Source organism: Anas acuta, chromosome 8 (assembly GCF_963932015.1).
Source record: "Anas acuta chromosome 8, bAnaAcu1.1, whole genome shotgun sequence".
In the NCBI taxonomy this organism is placed as follows: domain Eukaryota; kingdom Metazoa; phylum Chordata; class Aves; order Anseriformes; family Anatidae; genus Anas; species Anas acuta.
In genome coordinates this window covers 26999108-27019023 of record NC_088986.1, presented here as the reverse complement: position 1 = coordinate 27019023, position 19916 = coordinate 26999108, and the positions used below count along the sequence as shown (strand labels likewise).

The window sequence follows — 19916 nt, the reverse complement described above, 5'->3', positions numbered from 1 at the left end:
CGGGACTGCCTAGCTCTGGCCACCCACCTGTGAGGAGACCAGGTTATCCATTGGGAGCTGTACCCACAGACCACCTCTTACACTACTACATTTACATTTACCATTGGTAAAAAGCCATTAAATTTGACCCGTGGTACCATCTATCTCAATCTTTCTAGTGCTAAAGAGCATTTGTAGTTTTCTCACTGACTTTAATAACACATAATAAAATGTTTGCAGAACCTAGGCAATGTAATGACTTCACCACAACACTAACTACTGTCTATAATTAAGTAGTAATCATAGGGTATTTTTGAAAAAGAAAACAAGCTTTCAGCTAGATAGAGTTTGCAAACGAAATACAGTAGGTGAAATAATTGTTTTCCAAAATCAAAAGGAGAAGATGCAGTTAGAACTTTATTTCCTAAATAGTTTAAAATTAGTCCCATTAAATTAATTTGACTGTGCTGTGTCGTTATACTAACAGGGCTAGAGATCAGATGGCCCGGTAGCTCTTTTTCAGTAAGTTAGCCATGGCAGGCTGAGTTGCTTTTGGCATACTTCAAGCACTACGCACAGACACAAACCACTCACTTCTCATCTAGTTTTCTTCAGCAGCAGAAAGAACAGGTATTTGGAAGCAGAAATTATTCACAAGAGCAACTTCTGTCAGGGATGGCTAAAAGTATCTTCAGAATTCAACCCACATTAATAAATACTTTTGACTAATTATTATTTTTTTTTTGAAACCTCAGAAAAGGCACAATTTTTCCTTTAGAAATGTTTTTGTTCAAAAAAATGTCAAAAATAATTTCTGAAAAGAGATTTTAAACCTGAAAATAAAACCACACATTTCATTTGACACAAGTGATTTTTTCCCCCCAGTTTTTTTTTTCAGTTCAGCCAGTGAACTGAATAATCAATTATTCGCACAGCCCTACTGGCAAATAATTCTTATCACAATAATTCCAGAGGGAATTATACTGTGACAAGGAGCTTATATTGTACGGAATTTAAAAGTTTGAAAATGGAGGCTAGCATGATAAACAAGGAGAAATGTTCTGTTCAGTTTGGGCGCTTTTCTCTTTCAAATTGTGACCTCCAATCGCGATGAAACTAAGAAGAAAGGAAAAAAAAAAATAGAGAGAGAGAGAAAAAAATAGCTCTAGAGAGAGAAAAAAAATAGCTCTCTATATTTTCAAGTGGATTTGGAGTGTCCATTTTGGAAACAGTAAGAAGCATCCACTTCCCATTTATTTTAAATTGGGCGCAAGTCCCAAGCATTTTGAAAGTCAACCCTAATGTAAATCAAGAAAACACCAGAACAAAACCACTTTTGAAATATTTAGTCAGGTTCATTTGCTCTGAACAGTTAGTTTTCCAGCCTGCTGCTTTGATAGTTTATTCATGAATATCTCAGAACACACTCTACAGAGGAACATAGGTACTTCGAAAAAGAATAGGTGCTTTTGAAAAGAATGTAGGTGCCTTATAATTATCCCTAAAGTTAAAGTTCAGCAACGTGATTTTTCAAAGAGATCAATTAACCTGCCCATGTAGCAAGTTCTTTCTTCTCCTTACCCTTTATGAGAAGCATCAGACTGAGCTTCCGTCAGAACAGGGCAGAGAACAATAGCTGGGATGCTGCAGCTCTCGCGCGGAGCAACCTGCCAGGTACTTTTCTCCTTCTGGTAACACAGCAATGGCAGCACTGCAGAGGGAGAGATGCAATTCTAAGTCCTTGAACGCAACTAACACCTAGCAGTAACATCAATGACCAGCAGCAGAACAGCAAAACTCTGGGGCAGGGGGGCCAGCAGGACAAATGTTACCTGTGTAAGAAGGTGTGCTTCAGAGTGATTGCAGTGTTGTGTCTTGGCCAGTGGTTTCTGTACAGAGCAAGAGAAGGTGTAAGCCTAAAAAGAAGAATATGAAGCTACTTCTCAGATTCAAGTGTTAGTTTTAGGCTAAGCTGTGTATGTACAATACAAAAATAGTTTATATATTTATCATTTTAAAATATCTACCAAGAGTGCAGGTCACCCAGTCATATGCCAAAAGTGTCATGTCAGGACTCTGAGGAGTCTCAGAAGAGAACAAAATAAATTCCATCGCTGCTAAGCTCTCGGTTATCCTGGTGGCTTTCCCAAATGTCCTGTCAGTGCACAGACATCTCATAGTGACATTGAAATTAAAGTCTGCTTTTAGCAATATTCCTTTACCTTCCCCCACACACCTCCTATAAAAAGAGAAAAGAAGGAAGTCTGATTTTGATGTACATTTCTTTTTAAAGCACTGGAGTTCTAGGCTTTTTAAGGACTTTTAAGTTATGCATGACTATATTTATTACCAGGACTTAATTGGAATGAGAACGTGGCCTTTGCTCTTTACATGTGTTTTATTGCTAGTTTGTGTGCATTGTTGGTAAACGCAGAGCCAACTTGGCCAGAATATTTAGGAAAAAGAAAAATAAGAAACAAAACTATGTTGCTTTCCTTTTCTTTTTGGAGACAAGTCTGACTGCTTTCTGGCAGCTTTCAAAAAGAGTTAAGTGGGGTCTCCTGATCGAGCTCTAAGCTTCAGCGCAGTCCCCCAGCCCTCGCTCCAGCTCCGCTTTCCTGCCCCAGCCAGGCAGACGCAGCGCGGGCACTGCTGTGAGCTCCCTGGGCAGGATTAGTCACCTTCAGCAAACGATGCGACTCTGCAGTTGCTTTTCTCTGAATTAGGACTCATTTTCTTCATATAAACACTGTTCTCTGTGTTGGTTTTGAAATGGAGTCAGAAGTCTCCTCAGGGTTTCGTTGCTTGAGTAAAATTCTCTCTCCTCCGCACATGAACGTGAAATAAGAGCTCTGAAGTGGAGCTGGTCAGAGCAGGTGCCTATCAGAGAAAGCCCAGGGGAGAACACCCCTCACAAAACCCTGGTACCAGGACCAGCAGGAAGGCCTTTCCTCTTGCTGACCATGGCGCAATGCAGACTGAGCTACTCCTTGCACCAGAGCTCTCTGAGGGGGCTCATTTTGCCAAGTGAAGCCCAGCATTCGATGGCACAAGTGCGTGGGGTGGGTTTGACACCCTGCAGGCACCTCATATCCCCGCACGCAGGGCCCCTGCCCTAATTGCTGCTGGCCCTGCAGGGGGGCAGCCTGAGCCCCGCCAGCACTCGCTCCTGCAGGGGGCACCCAGCAAGGGGTGGCAATCCCCAGGGTCGCTGATTTAGGGGTTGTGTGGACGGCTCCTCCCTCAGGAGTACCTCAAGGCATGTTTTCTCTCCCTCGGAGGCAAGCCGTTCCAGCCCATGCACCGCCCTTCTATATATACTATTCCTGCGGCAGTAACTACCGGGGGCATATTCGAGCCTTTAAACGAGTTCACAGGAGGTCTCTTAAACAGAAATGCTTTAAAATCTTTTGAAAAGAGCAACAGATGCACTGCTTCACAGAACTGGTTTCCCTGGTGTGGAATTCTGCGCACACCACGGATATTTTTATGCTGCTTTTCTCTATTATAGTCCTCAAAAAGTTACAGCAATCAGTATGAAATTAACCTGGCTTGTTTCTCATGTAGCAGAAATGCTGCTCCCCGACAATGGGTCATGAAAATACTTCATTCCCTACTGTGACACAATAGGTGCTACACCATGAGTCTTTCCTTATGCTGAAGAAAGTGAAGGTATTTCTGCTTCTCAGACGTCTGTCCAACATAAATTGGTCACACAAATTTGTAACAGCTCGCTTTACATAATTCTGCCTGTGAGAACAAAGGGTTTTTCCCCCCCCCACTGCAGAGTTAAGTAACATTTCTGAATGGTATCGTAAGCACGTCTACTTGGACAGTAATTTAATGTCCACAATTTTAGACCTCCTACACAACAAATTGTTCCTTTTCAGTGGTGCACTGGGAAAAAAAAATCAGGGTACCAGCTGGCAGCTGATCCTGTGAAATCCTACTTCCAAATAAAGAGAGGAAGGTTGGTGTAATCGCTAGCATCCTAGAGCAGCTTTCCTGGGATTGCTGCTGAGTAGACGTAAGACCAGTATTAATTAAATTAAAACAAACAAACAAAAAAAAAAGTGGTTTCTTAAGAAAGTTAAAAGTGGTGATACACATTAATGCAATGTCAGGAATTTCAAATGTAATGTTCAGATTTGTATCAGGATAAATGGGAAAAGAGGAGAAACAGTGACTCCTAAAGACTTCTGAACTTTTGCTTTTAAGTCTGTTAAGCTGTAAAACTTTGTAGTGTTACATTACTGAACCTTTCATCTGAGGTTTTTGTGTTGCATTCATAACAACTTCGCAGGTTCTGGAACAGACCTGCTATGGGTAACGTAACAACTGTTATGACATAGTGCCTGAATTCTGCCTGGAATAGGTGGGATGTGTTCCACTTATTATAGAGATTAAAAGAGAAGCTGTGTTTAGAATATCTATTCGTCTGTATTGACTTGTAGATAATGACTTTCTGCCCAGTGGATGGATGGCAAACTAAGGCTGGCTAAGCACAGTGTTGGACAGCAGGGGGGAAAAAAAAAAAGGCAAATCTCATTCAGCACGGTCCTGAACATTTTTGCATGATCAGACAGACAATGACAAGGTGCTGCCAAGCAGATTACATTATTCCAGCTGGGGAAGACAGAGCTGCCTTCTTGTCCCAATAGCACTTTTCCACTAACACGGTTCATTAACGCTTACTTAACAGTACTGAGGAAAGTTACTTTACGTTAACAGTTACTGAGGAAAGTTTCAGTTGTTGTCTTTTCTCTCCCCTAGTTGTTCTTGATATTTAGAACAAACCAATTAAAACCCTTGTGAGACATCGTGACAACTCCGAGCATCTAGGCTGCGTAGTACCTCTGCAGCAGATGTGCTTCCCCTGCTCCCGTCCCATCCTATCAGCACAGGCAAGAGAGAGATCGCTGTGTGAAGTACAGGAACTTTGTAGATGAGACCAAAGAGATTCCAGCGAAAAAGAAGGAAAATTTCTAGAGAGAGAAAGGGAAAGAGAGGAGCTAATTGTAACACTGATTACAACTGAAAGCAACAGTTTACATCCACTGTTTTTTCTCCCTTCTTCAGCAGTAGTCTGGGAACCTACCAAAACAATCACTAGCATTAAATGTTTACTTGGCAGCACCGCATGAAACTGTCATTATTCATCTTCATCTTCGTGAGAGATTTTGCTTCCTCTCCAGGAGAGGCATGGCTGCAATGCACCCCAGTTTTGGCATCCTCCAAGCAGATAATAAAAGCTTCCCCTTTCTGAGGCTAAAGGTTAGAGCACAACAGATGCATGGAAAAAGTGTAAAATACCAGCATCCTACCTTCTCCTCAGCTGCGTCCTTACAAGCACGTCACACCTGGGCTTCCTATCTTCCATTCACCCCCAGTTTCCATCCCGTGCTCTCAGATCTGCCATTCAAAATAAAAAGATTATCTGCCATTATTTTGTACTCAACTCTAAAAATACAGCCACTGAGCCTAGAATAATATGAATGAAAGCTGGAAACAATTTAGAGCACATTTCAGACAGTGTGAACTAACATAATTTCATTGATTCTAGTGCAGCCAGATGGATTTACATCAGCTAAGAATGTGTTCACGGGTGAAATTATTTGTGGAACATGCTGCTGGCAAACTCGTGCAGATTTTATAGCCACTCTCTTTATTGACACATTTGCATGAAAACTAATATCTCCAAAGAAAAAGAAAAAATGAATATTTGGGAAGGGGATGGAAGTTAGGTCTCTGTAACAGCTAACAACAGCTATATTGCAGGCAGATGTATTCCAGCTTTAGCACTTAGACACTATAATGAGTGTTTTCATACAGGCTCACAAAGATACATAGGAATAGCATTGCTGTTGTTCTACTGCTGGAAAAATTTCTTACAGATTAAGATCAACAAGGTCCTCAAGCACATTTGTGGGTTCCCAGCCTTACTAAGGTGTTTGGGTAGGGCTAAATTAAATAGTATCTAACTCCCTTTCCTAAATTGCATTGCTTTATGAAACAACAGATGCCTTAAAACATATATATATATATATATATATATTTTTTTTTTTTGCAACTGTTTACAAGAGAACTTTAAATGAAAATTAGAAGAATCCACCAGGATTAGAACATTCCACTAGGCTAGGTGTATCTATGTATCTAATGTTAAATATAGGTATTTTTAATGCAGTAAACTGAAATAAATTAATTTGTCTGTTCTGTTGGGTACAAGCATCATTGAATTATTTTTACACTGTGGACCTATGAAACTGAAGGAACTGAGCATTTCCACATCTGTTGGTCTTTGTGTTTGTTTTTTAATCTAGAATCAGAAGTTTGAAATGCTTAAATTCTTAGTTGTTTTTAAGCCATTTAATAAATTACTATTACTGCCTCCACCCTTCTGTATTTGCATTCTGAGTGTAGTTGATCTAGCTTGTAAACATTTTCAGTTGCCGCTTTCTTTTTTGAAGGACATCATCTAGTAAACTATCACATTTCAGGAACACTTAGTTTATTTTGTGGCACAAGACTAAATATCATGAGAATAACTTCTCTGTTCTACAGCAGATACAGAGGAGAACATAACGATGAACAGGAGGGAGACCATTATTGAGTGTTTGGACCACTTTTTTAATTTGTGTAAAAGTGTTTTCTGAGGATGACACTGAAATATTCCCCCCCAAAAAATTAACTTTTAAATAAATGTTTTACCTTCATAGAAACTACATGTTCCAGCCTCTGATCTTTCTAAATTGCTTCTTATTTTTTATTTTAGCTTAATAATTGAATTGATCAGCTGCCGAAGCTGCAGATTTAATTCTGTTATCACATGATAACATTACATAAAGCAAAATCTACTGGATTGTGGTTTGATGAAAGAGGCAAAATTGTCTCTCAGGCCAACACTTTGTATGCTGAATGTAATGCCAGATATAAACTTCTGAAAGCAGAGAAATAAAAGAAAATGACAGCATATTGCCAAATAACTACTTTATTTATATAGTAAAAATACTCTGGGGGAAAAGGCAAATGACAAAGGCAAGCATTTCATTGCAATCCTTACTGCTATATAAAATCTGTTCAACATACAAGTGTATTAAAACATAACATGAACTCTTTAATGCATTAGGAAATTACTTTTTTTATACCTAAAAGATATTATTTAGCATGATGTCCAGGGGCTTTTACTGTATGCACTTGAGTTCTGTGAATGAGATACATCTTTTCAAAACCATGAGTTAAAAAATGCATTTGGTGATCTATCTGCTATTCATAGTTCTTTAGAAATACCAATTCTGATTTTGTTTTACTGCAATCTTGTTTTTTTTTCTGCAAGATAACTTTGATTTACAGTAACAGTAAACTCCAAAAAATGATAGCACCAAAGAATACTCTGTGTAAAGCTGTACGACTCTGTCAGCCATAAATCTTAAACATTTTCTAAAAGCCAGTGTATTTCCTTAACCATACTTACCAGACCGCTTAAATGGTCTATGAGAGAAATAAAATGATTTTTTTCAGTAAGTGCTTGGCAAAAGTACGCCTAACGCTTCTGTAGGTTCAATCCTGTGCCCTCACTGTTGCCCTGAATAAAGTCTCTGTATTGTACATTATCTGAGGTAGGAGGAAGATTGTGCCAAAGCCAGGCATCTGACTCAAGTTTTGGCAGCAGGCTTTGTATTTCTAGCAGTGAGAATCCTGGGATTCTGAGGTTAGGGGATTAGTTCCTTGGCTACTATAGTTAATGAAGTTATACTTTGCAATAATAGCAGAAAATATGCTATCTTTGATTTTAAGATTATCGTAAGCACCTGGAGAATAAATGTGCAGCAGGAGAACCCTCAGCTGACATTAGAGCTGGACGCAGCCTCTGCCTCTTCAGAGGAGCAGGGCTCCAGTGCTTGGGGCCATCTGTCCACGAGGGGCCAGGGGAAGGAGCAGCGAGAGCAGAAGCAGTGGCCCCGCTAGCGCTGGCCTTCAAAAGGAAGGCAGCGAGCATCCACCAGGCGTGAACTCATCAGTTACAGGCTGAGACGTGGATCGATCAGAAGTGATCATGCAGTTCGTGTTCGTATTGACCAGCATTTAACTTGACGGTAGCTCCTATTTAAATAATCAGAACTTACCAAAACTTTCACTAGCGTGTGAACACAAGAAATCATATAAAGGCGTAAATGTTTAAATTCAGCGCTTGCGTGCTCTTATTGTTGGGCTGGCTCAGCGCAAACTGGGCAATTCCATACCCTGCACGTTATATTTTCTGTATGTGTCTTAGGAAGTTCTCACTCCTATGGGAAAGGGAATTATGCTGCTCTTTTGGACTTTGTTTTCTTTTTTAATTTCAAGCTCTCTAAACTGCTTGCAAGTAGGCCACTGAGAAAGCAAAGCAAAGCAAACATGCTCTCTGAGTCTGGGTTTTGCTGCTCCCCGCTAGATACATTAAACTCATCTGAGGGGGAATAAGAAGCTATTTTCCCCAATTTTCCATACTGCCTGTGGGAATCTAATTCAATTTCCTCCCAAATTTAGCAAAGAAAACAGTAAAGAACAAAGTTGAAGAGGCTTCTGTAAATCTCTGGATTCTAGGTACCGAGGTGCTGTAGGATTACTGAGCACAGGTTAAACTTCTTTTCCAGCCACAAAGCTACTTACAGATTTAAGAAGCTTAAAAACCTGATCCAACATTAGTCCTTGATTTGCAAATGAAAAAGTAGTATATCTACCTATACAAAGTTATATTTGTTATTATTGAATTTTTTTATCCCTTATTATTGATGTAGCCCCATTCCACAAAGGAATCTTACTTTCAGTGGGAGATTATGACGTATTAGATAAATTCATGGAAAAAGACTGGCAACCAAGTGCCTTTCCAAAAATAAACAAGTGAAACAAAGGACACATGAAATTACTCTCATTAAGCATCTACAGTATAGCAGCAGACTACAGAGGCCTTATCCATAACTTCCAGAAAAAAAGATGGAGTTCTTTTTTTGGTCTTTTTTTCTGCAGAGCATCATGGACCTGGCATATTCATATGGCTCAAAAACACTGAATAAAAACCAGAATTGACTTTTCTGCTTCACACGAGTTGGAACATTTGTTCCGCAGACCTACTTAAAGCCAGCAACCCAGGCCATTTTCTGATTGCCACCTGGCCTTACTTGTTTTGACCCTTTTAGCTCAGAACTCCCTCAGATGGCTAGTCCCTGCAGAGAGCACTGGTAGCCTAGATTGCAGTAATTATCTGTTACCTCTTTTATGTGTGTGTTCTCACTGTCTATTCCTCTATCCTCGCAGAAATAAATTGGCCAGCAATCATTGTATTTCTTCACAATAGCACCCTTTATACTTGTTTTCATCCCCACAAAATCTGCTTCAATAGTAAAGCCGTGTAGACTTTTATTAAGCTTTGGAAATCAGGATAAGGACTGGTGTGCTTTGGGGTGGGTTTTTTTTTTGATATGACATGGAAAAATCCTATGATGTAATGGGTGATAATGAATAACAGTATTCAACAGACATGAGGTTTCTGAGACTAAATGAGCCCTCTATAAAAAGATGTTCCACTTGTTATGAGAGATTTAAAGGGAAAACAGTTTTATGTATGTATTTTCATGTTGTTTTCCTTCTACATTCAGCAGTACAAGAATTTTGGCACTTACCTGTACAGACAGTTTCTCAAGTTATGACAAGTTTGCCTCATAAAGTGACAAAGAAAATATTTAAATAAAAAACACCCTAGATGTAAATCTCAAAAGAAAAATAATTCAGATACAAAGCTGTCTTTATCCCAACTATTTCATGATGTTTTAAAGGTGCATATATTTTAACTTCTGCTTTCTTAACCTATCAAGAGGACAATATCTCTTCCTCTTTCATTGCTGAGGCATCACTTAAAATGTATTTACAACATAGAATTTCTGTCTTTGGCTAAATCATATTAGAAAGCTGAATCCCACTGGCGAAGCTGCTTCAAGGTCATTAGTAACCTTGAGAGGGATAGCGTAGGTGACAGCATTAACACCTTTGAAGTCATGCTCAAAACAACCGGGTCCTTTAGGACAACCAACGAGGTGCTGGAAGTAGCTGCTAGCACTGAGGAGCTCACTAAGGTGACTTCATTGCTAAGTCTGTTTTCAAATGCCTCTTGTAGGCAGTGCCTTCCCGCATTAAACCTGTGGGGATGGTATTTTATGTCATGTGCACACCACCCTGTGTGGGCAGTCAAGAACAAACACGCCAAACCTTGTGCAAGTTCTTAAATTGGTGCAGAGAGCTGACCCATGGCATCTAACAATTAAGAATCCATAGAGAGGGCTTGCAAGTGTGTTTTAAGACTATTTTTTAAACTTTAGCTATGACCTAGAATGATCCAAAAATGTATCTAAGTGAGGAACATATGGCTAGCTGTAAAAAAAAAATAAAAATGTATCAGAGCTTCTCTTGTCTTTCTTTCTCATGAATGATCCCTTCAACATAAACGATCCCCTCATGTGCCCCCCAGTCTGTTGGTTGGCACTCACATGCAAGTGAATCAGCACGCTATTAGCAATTACCTTGGCGATATTTACAGCATTTTAATGTCAGTTGTCTATATGTAAATAGAATCTGTGAGGAACGCAGCGCGCCCAGGGCTCCTGCTCCCACTAAAACAGAGCTGTTCCTTGAACACGCCAGAATGCTTCCTACACCTTATATAACTGCCAAAAATATCATTTAAATTGCTTTATGACAAAATAATGAGTCTGTCAAAGATGAGTGGTCAGAAAAACAAATTTGTTCTCCTACACAATTAGAGTTTATAGTGTTGGACAGCAATATCAATCTCCAGTGATTCGAAATTGGATTTGCACGTTGGAGGGAAATGTGTTCTCGTGTGTGCTGTAACCAGGCTGCCTAGGCAGGAAACATTCTCACAGGTTGAACTGGAAAGATGGAAATCAGATGAGCTGTAGAAACATCAGGATGAAAGTTTCCAAACAGAGAACTGTTGTGGGGACTTGGTGTTGACTTTCACAAGCTCAGCACAAAGCAGCTTCCACAAATAAAAATAAAATAAAATAAAATAATAAAAAAAGAAGTCTAGAAAAAAACTCACCAGCCTTAACAAGCAGCCACTATTCCCTTCAGGCAGACACCTGTCTCAAGGCCTGTATCCCGCCGTAGGTAACCCAGCTGTTCAAGGGTAGTAGGGTCAGCTGCTCAGGAACAAAGTAGAAGCAGAGCAAGCAGACTCTGTACAGGATTTTCTGATACAACCAATTTACTTTCACGTGCTTGTTAAAAGAGCCATGTACACTGACACCAATTAGCAGATGTACCTACACTTATTTCCTCCACCTGTTTCCTTACCAGTATGCAGCAGTCTTCCAGAGCCCTAACAACTTCAGCTTTCCCTCAGCATTTCTTTCTGCCTAGATCAGTTTGCTTTCTCAGAGCGATGTCCCTCCAACAAACCAGAAATCTTCCCCTGCAAGAAAGCAAATTGGTTCCCGTCTCTCACTTATTTCAGTGGTTACACACTCACTGCTTCCTTCTCCTCTGACCCCGTAGGTTATTTTGTGTTATCATGACTGTGTGTATCTTCGGTTCAGGAGTCTTCTATTTTCATCTTCCTATGCACAGAAAAACAACCCATCACTTTTCTTAATAGCAGTGCCATTTAACAAAAACTTAGATCTCTGCATAGCAGGGCATATCTCATACACTGATTTCCAGACAGGTATCTTTCATTCTCCAGTGGCTAATCATGGAAAATTTACTTCACAATTGATGCAAGTCTTTAAACAACAGCATTTTGGAAACAATATAAAAATGAAGCACATTTTCTTATGTCTGGCGTGTCTAATATGTTTTGGTAATTTCCATTTGAACAGTGCCAATCCTGTTTTTCTTTAGAATGAGTGTTGCTCAAATAGGAGCAGTTTCATGTGCCTCATTCCTAGCACCGAAGAGAATACTACACCATCTACTGTATTACGGATTCTTGTAGATTTTCTTCAGCAGCCACTTATGACAACTGCAAGTTTGGTTTACCCTGGGGATATATATGTATGTGACCAGTTGCTTCAGGTCACATTCCTTGCAAATGGAAGTCAGCTTGACAGCTGTTAATTTGCACTTGGCCATTCCGTGTGTTGTTTTGCTCTAATTATTGGTCAGTGTATGGAACAGGTGACAAATGCCCACATGAGAACCCTTTAAATCACTACATGTACAGTCATTAGGAAAACAAACAGCCGGAGTCATTAAATACCAGTTTTCTCTCCAGCCCCAAATAGAAACAGACTTTAGCCATAGCTGACACTTATTGGAAAGGTATGGGGAAAAAAAAAAAAAAAAAAAGTAACAAAATGCTGTTTATGATGCTAGTTTTCCCATTCTGTACATGTCCTAGTTTCAGGCAAAGAGAGGAATGTAAGGAAATACAATTGTTCGAGGAACAGATGCAGAATCTCATTTATCTAATGATTTTGCACAAGGTTTGATTAGGTGTTATTTCCTGAGTTAAACTAAAACAATACACCTACTAAAATATTTCCTCCGACCTTCAGCTACTACAATTATATCAAATTAGAACAGGGGAAAAAAAATGCTTTCTGAGCAAGACATTCTTGTCCAGCAAGTGCTGGCAAAACACCATTACACTGAGCTTAGATTTCTCAAGGTTCCCTTCTACTGAAGTGTGCCATTGTAGAGGATATTTAATTCAAGCCTGTTTTCTCAGACTCCCAGGGCCTAATTCAGATCTTAATTTGGGCCAGAGTCTCTAAGGACACAAACAGAGAACTTGTTTTTATCCATGAGTAGCAAGTAACGCCTGAATTTTTGCAAGATTGTAGACCTGTCTGTAGTGAAAATTATGAATAATTTAGTTGATCTCAGTGGAGCTGCGTTAGTGAAAACAAGAAAAGATTCAGCATCTTGGAGTCTTGGTGAAATTAGTGCTGTTAGACCTGTGTGAGTTGAAGATAATATAACATGCTGTTTGAGCAATGTCTTGTGAAACAAGTTAAAACAATCACAAGTCGCTATGCCGGGAAGCAGAGTGGTTGCCATAGAATGTGCTTTAGTAAAAATTAATCTCAATTTAAACACAGCTCTAAATAATATCCTACTTCTTTTATTTTTGCCTTTTAAAAACAGGTGTAAGTGCAACCTTCACGCTACTGGCTGTAAAGAAGAAAACAAAAGACTACTTTGTGAATGTGAGCATAACACAACTGGCCCAGACTGTGGAAAATGCAAGAAGAATTACCAGGGCCGACCGTGGAGCCCTGGCTCTTATCTGCCTATACCTAAGGGCACTGCTAATATCTGTAAGTAGCTTTGTATAATAAGAATATTTCATTATTAAAGTTCTGCCCGTACCATGACTCTGAAGGAAGATTAATTTTGGGAAAAGTTTTTCCTTCTTTTATGACACAATACGTATAATTTGACAAGGTTAAGAGCACATTAATTGTAAGCATGCACACCTGTGCTATTACCTGCTTGTAAATATTTTGCATGAGAACTGCTTGCTTGCATCCATGGACAAATCCCTGGGCACTGCATAGAAAGGGCTAAGGAATGAAAAAGGGTTCCTTTCACATAAAGAGCACACATGGGAGGGAAAACAGTGGGAATATTTGCCGTACTGCTCCAGCTGAGAGCTCACTCAGCTCTCCACCCATACATCCTTATTGCTTCTGGATTTGAAACAACCTCAGTATCAGATGAGGTCATTACTGAAATTTTGTCCATTGAAGAAAATTAAAAAAAACAAAAACAAAAACAAAAACAAAACAAAAAAAAAAAAAAAAAAAAAAGACTAAATCCTTGCTATTAATAACTAGATCTAAAGGTTGATAAGGAAGTTTGTCCCTGATGTTGACCTGCAGTCCAGATTCACATGCAATCTTGTTAATCTCTGTGTTTAAGGGGGAAAGTGAGGACAGAAACTGGATTTTTATATCTGCCTGTTTCCAACTAATACCCATTAAACAACGTGCATACTCACCATTCCACACATACTATTCCAGAACTCTTTCATATCATCCAAAGGAAGTTATTGGCAGCTGCATTTCCTCGTCTTGGACAAGATTAAGTCAAACAGAACACGATGCTGAAAGAGAGGTTGTGAAGACAAATATCAGCATCAGTTCTTCCCTTCATGCATGTATGATATACACAACAATTCAGATCCTCCTAGCCTGAGTAAGACTCAAATTCCTTTGAAGAAAGCATTGAAGAAGATAACAGTTCTTTTGACAGAACTTACTAGCTTCTTTTAAGAAAAAAGTCCAGATTTTTGCTCTGATTAAAAGCAAAACATTCATTTCTAGAATATTAGAATATAAAAATTTACAGAAAAGTTATGTGGGAGAAAGAGATATGTACTGCCCTGAATGAAAACTTTAAAACCAGGAGCAATGGGCAGTGCTCAGAATGTTATCTAAGACTTCAAAGCAGCAGCTGTGAGGAATCAAGACTCAAAAATGAGTATCACAGGAAGCAGGACCTTATCAAGTTAAATGTGAGAGTAATAAACCAAGTAACAAACCGTGAAGTGTGGGGGTATGAAATTATGATAAAATTCCTACTGAGTAGAAAAAAATGAAATTTCAAAAGCAGAGGAAAAACATTTTGTAAGAGAATTTACTTTTCCCCATGTTATAAAAAGTGAACACTGCCCATAGAATTAATCCTTTAAAGTTATGTTTGGAAAAAATGGGGAGATTTACCAGTTTGAATTTATTTTGATATGTATTTCTATACATACACATGTTTATGTACATATACATACCATATATAAACATACATGTACATACATGTATATATCATGCAGTTGCTACCCAGAAATCATCCAAACGGGGCACAAAATACATCTGAACATGAAAATGACAATTTTTCTAAATGCAGCTTGTTATGTCAGTTACATCATTTTAAATCAGCTGAGATTATACCAAAAGAAAGAGTAGGATTAGAGCACGTTGAAAGGCTGCCTGACACTTTTTTTAAAAAACTTTCAAGTCTATTGAGTTCCATCAAAATCCAAACCTGTTGCAAATAAAAAGAAGTTTTTTTCCTGCTGAATGTTATCGTTACTATAGCATCATGAACGTGTAACCTTATTTGGGCTGACCAAAGTGCTCCTCATGCCTCAAATACTGACTTCAGCAGCGCTCACAAGTAGCAATTTATGGAAAATGGGAAAAAGCAGGTGAAGATAGAAGGATTTCCTGTTTGCCATCCCAGTTCTGAGCTGTAACATGGCTTTCTGAGCTGGAGCCTCCTGTGGTGCTGAAGAGAGACACAACCGTCATAAGTTTGATCTCAGTGACATCTTATGGCAACACACTTCACTTTTTAAAGACACGAGTGAGGTGCGTTTCCTTTTGTTTGCCTTCATTGTTTTTATTTGGTTAAACGTGTACCTCCCTAGGAAGAAACAGGGAATAATACAACCATTTTTACATCCATTATACCATTTACAGCTATATAGACTTGGCAAAGTCTGATCTTGTCACATATAAAAGCCACGCCAGATCTCTGGTTACCTGTGCTGTTCCTGCCCTCTTCTGATTCTACGAGGTCATTTTTGGAATTGGCGGGGCTAAAACTGCACAGCATGTTCTAGACACGAGCACAACATGGATCTTTTACAGTGGCATAAAAATGCGTGTGCTTTGTATTTTGTTATGACACGGCTCAGCCCTTGAGTCCTTTTTAAGAACTGGTGTCATGGCGACAACATTTCTTCTGGCATCAAGGCTGACATAAGTGACAGGTTGTGTTACAGTTGTTCATTCAGAAATGTCATATTTGAGTTCCTTCAAAACACTGTTTGGGTGAACACTACCACCTACCAATTCCTATTGTTCAATATTACTTTTGTCTTCTAAAACACCTTCAGGTGATGGGAGACGTTTGGAATCTTCCTCAGTTTTTGAGGATCTCTCTAACCTCCTTTGTTGCGAACATCAGTGCACACAATTAATTTTGCGTTCAGGCTTTTTATACCTTGATTGCCTATCTACCCCATCATCTCTTTGTGAAGCCTTCTGCTTCTGGTGTGTTTAACACACAAAAAAAAATAACTTTTATGTCTGCAGCAAGTTTATTCTTAAAACACTGTGGTTTATATTTAACTTGATATAATTTTATGCATTTTTCCCTATCTTTCTCAATTGACCTAACTTACACTTTTGAGGCGTGTCTTTCTGAAGTCTTCTTTATTCTGCCTGTTAGGCTGGGTTTGTTTTGTTTTTAGTATAGTTCATTTTTATAAATTCTTTTGTTTTAAATTTTTTTAATTGCTTATACATAATTATTCAGAGTCTTTCATACACTTTTACTTGTATCTATGCTATCTGCATTACATTTTTTAAGCTGTTCATTTCAATTTCATTTTACCTCACTTCCTCATTTTTATCTGCTCTCTCTCTGAAAGTGAAATATTACTGCAGTGGATTTATTTATTTATTTATTGGTCTTCTTCCTTCTCAACAACTGTGTTGGCTCACTCCAGAAGTGGTTCTCTGATAACTGCTCCTTGAATCAGGTCCCATGCACTACTAAGATCTAAATAAGCTTCTCTCATGGGTTTTCTGATTACTCGCCGCAAGCAGCAATCATTCCTGATATGCAAAAGCTGCATTTCTTTTGTCACTTTCTGACTTAATCCACATGAGTTGCAGTACATGAATGTTTGCATTATTCTATAATCTCTCTGCATAGGCAATGTAATTTCATTTATGCTGCTGGGTTTCTGTCACCACCTCCATCATGTAATCAGTGATGTAGCCCTAGCACTACACTCTCCCTAGTTAGCCACAACCTCTGGAAACATTTTTGGAAACATATCGGTGGAATTAACTGCCTTATCTGTCTTGACTCTAAAGTTCCCTTGATGTTGTACTTTAGTTCCCTGGGGATACTCTCTATAATTGGTGCTCCAGTGCTACAGTGTCCCTTTGATTCTTTTCCTTCCTCCAAATTTCAGAGTCAACCTTCTTCTTCTAAGACCAAAATATTTTAATTTTGAATGGATTTAAAGGTGGGTTGTTGTTTCTGTTTGTTTTGGTTTGTTTTCTGTATGAGCAATTAAATAAGATATAGTTAAAATGCAGGTATATAAATGAAACAGTCAGAAAACTCTGTTTTCACAAGATAAAAAGATCATTTCTCTGGAGGCTTGCTGATTTGGAGGAATTTGCTCACATTCAACAGGGAGCCTAATGACAGTTGCAAAATCTTTCCAAATTGGATCTTTTTTCCACTGTTCTGCTTCTGCCAATAAGAGTTCATCATACCTCTTCAAGCTACAGCTCATGAAATATAAGATCATTCTAGATTATATTCTAGTCATAGTCTAAACCTTGATATAAAGCTGTTATCTATATCCTTCTCATTTTCAGTCAACACAAGTTATACAGAAGAATGCAAAGCACTATTTCTCTGCTTTGCTTGTGAAAGACATCAAATACTCTGTTGTTTACTGGTACTAACAATATTTCCACATTTGTCTACTGCATAGCATTTATTTTATATTTTTCACTCTATCTTATTGACTATTTTGTGATTACATTTATTCCCTTGTGCTGCCACATTCTACGGATAGTTTGTTCGGCAATATGTTTTGACACTCAAAGTGAACTTATTGAATTTCTCTGTGCTTGGTATTACAAGATAGCTTTTCTCCTCAGCAGTCATATGTGTCTGACAGCACTAGCCCTTTTCTTCCTCCTGTTGTTTAGATCATCTCTGGCACTTATGTTCTTTGCTCCATCAGACAGAGCTGTCCAAGACCGTGCTGGGCTCCCATCCATCAATGCCTGCTCGCTTTTTGTCAGTCCCTCCACAACCAATAACCTGTACCAGAAGTGCCTGACACTGAGCTAAAAAATGCCTCCCAGCTGCTACATGACTTTCCTAACACGTAGTTCAACACGAAACAAAGGATTGACCAGGACATAAGGAACATTGGTGTGGTGTTTTTTTCAGTCAACAGTTAGGCAGATAGTCTCAATCAGATAACTGAATTTCTCCTGCAGCAGGTCCCCCCCTCTGATAGCACAGCCGCTGTCTCAGCAGCATGGCCTTAATCCTCCCTGAATGGAAAAAGACTTACGAGGCACCACTGCAGCACAGCTGCCACAGAAACAGTTTCCGGCCAAAAAAAAAGCCACTTGAATTATTGCACTGATTACCCTCATCTGTGTTTGTAGTTTTCTCCATGAATATTCGATGACACAAAGCCATCTTGAAGGACGAGCGTAAATGAAGTTGGCGAGGAGATTGCGTGATGGCAGGCTTGCTAATCAGAAGTCTCCACAACATGTATCCCTATAACTGAAAGGTTCATGCATCCAGCTGTCTTTTGAAAGCAGACTCACAATGTAGATCTAAGCATCCCATTCTCTCAAGCAACTGGCAGCACCTTTCCAGTGCCCACTTTCGTGAAAGAGGGAGAGGAGGTGGTCCCACGAGATCCCAATTTAGAGGAATGGGACATACTTAAGAGGTAAAATGTTGCTCCTTGACAATTTTGAAAGAATCTTTCAGACAGAAGATGGAAGTCAGGAATGCAATAAGTTTCAAAACCGCAAAGCCTCTTGCTATTCTCATATTGCTTATTAATATTGGCTCATGAAGCTTATAGAAGGTGTACAGCCACAGGAAGATGTCACACACAAGCTGTATGAGGCTGGGAAATTTGCCAGTGGGGGCAAAACTGTAGTATGTTTGGGTAGAAAAACTGAGGAAGACAGAAGTGTCAAGAAAATCTGCAACTGACAAAATGACTTGCCTCCTGCTATGCATCCACTGCAACAGTCAGCAGAACATTGCAGGTATATACCTAAAACACAATACACAACGAAATTCATGCAAAATTTCCTAAGAATTGTGTCTATCCCTGCATACGGCCCTTTGCCTGAAGACAAGTTTGACAGCACACAAGAAGTTTGCTCCTGTGATCATAATCACTCCCTTTGAGGGATTACAAGATGCCAGGTTCCTCCAGCTGCTCAGGGCTTTAAATTGCTACAGAATTCAGAACTTCTAAAATTGATGCTGACGATCTAATATTGCAATCATGCCTCAGCGGAAGATTTGCAAAGGGAAGGAAGAGTCACTGCAGGGAGTGCTGTCATGCTGCAGCACAGACAGATACTCCAGCAAAAAGAATCAGAGATGGCATTAACAGCCCTGCTCTAACTATTTCCTATGGATTCCAACTCTGGATTTTGCTCCTGTTTAAGAGTCAAAATGTGTGATTGCAGAATGCATTTACAAGAACATCTCTTTTGTCAGAAAAGCTCTTACACAGCTTTGATCAGCTGTGAGTCCAGTTAATGAGTCCAAGCTTGCACTGCATTACCTACCATTGTATCCTGCCATGCCTCCATAACAGGCAGCCTTAATTCTCAGTCTCCAGGCTGCGTTCACCTCGCCTGGGTAATTCACTGAGCTCTTGGTGACACTCATTCCCTGCAAACATGAGCTGCAAGCCAGGTGTAGTGCTTTGATAGCAGCAAGAGCCTGTCCCTGGCTCCCTGTCGTATGGCAGGTGCACATACAGCTTGTGATGGAGAAGAGGCAGAGGAGCCCATGGGAAAGACAGTAGCCAAGATCGAGTTACCAGAATAATTCCATCCCAAACACTCTCTGTGCCCAGGAAGGCATGCAGCCTGCTGCATTAACTGCTCCACTGGCAGGAAGCACACACACACGTTGAAGACCGAGGCGATAAGAGGAGCTGCAGCACACAACCTGCCATCAAACAGAAAGCAGCGTGGCCCTTCTCACTGACACCATTCCTTTGTGTTATGCATTTCATACTGATGTGATCTGCACAAGAAATCAAAAACCTGCTTTCTTTGCAAGCATCCAATTTGTGGTGGGTTTTTTTTCCTCCTTTCTCAATAGAGTCATCTACAGGATGACTAATAGCT

General features: G+C 39.5%; 1 protein-coding gene and 1 long non-coding RNA gene across 12 annotated transcripts in view; one reads left to right on the top strand and one right to left on the bottom strand.

The window, feature by feature from the left end:
• The window catches only part of NTNG1 (netrin G1), a 160286-nt gene that overhangs the window by 86048 nt on the left and 54322 nt on the right, over positions 1–19916 (top strand). For all 7 annotated transcript variants that reach the window (XM_068690355.1, XM_068690359.1, XM_068690358.1 and 4 more), the window contains exon 4: positions 13123–13295. In XM_068690355.1, coding sequence (XP_068546456.1) covers positions 13123–13295 — 173 coding nt within the window. The remainder of the gene's footprint in view (positions 1–13122; positions 13296–19916) is intronic.
• The window catches only part of LOC137860286 (uncharacterized), a 31609-nt gene that overhangs the window by 7172 nt on the left and 4521 nt on the right, over positions 1–19916 (bottom strand). For 3 of the 5 annotated variants that reach the window (XR_011098805.1, XR_011098804.1, XR_011098807.1), the window contains exons 2-7: positions 15089–15261; positions 13979–14083; positions 5304–5391; positions 4834–4964; positions 1812–1868; positions 1561–1690 (exon numbers count right to left, since the gene is read on the bottom strand). This is a non-coding gene — a long non-coding RNA (uncharacterized lncRNA). Of the gene's footprint in view, positions 1–1560; positions 1691–1811; positions 1896–4833; positions 4965–5303; positions 5392–13978; positions 14084–15018; positions 15262–19916 lie in introns of all 5 variants that reach the window. The other 2 variants (XR_011098808.1, XR_011098806.1) reach the window with 2 other exon arrangements.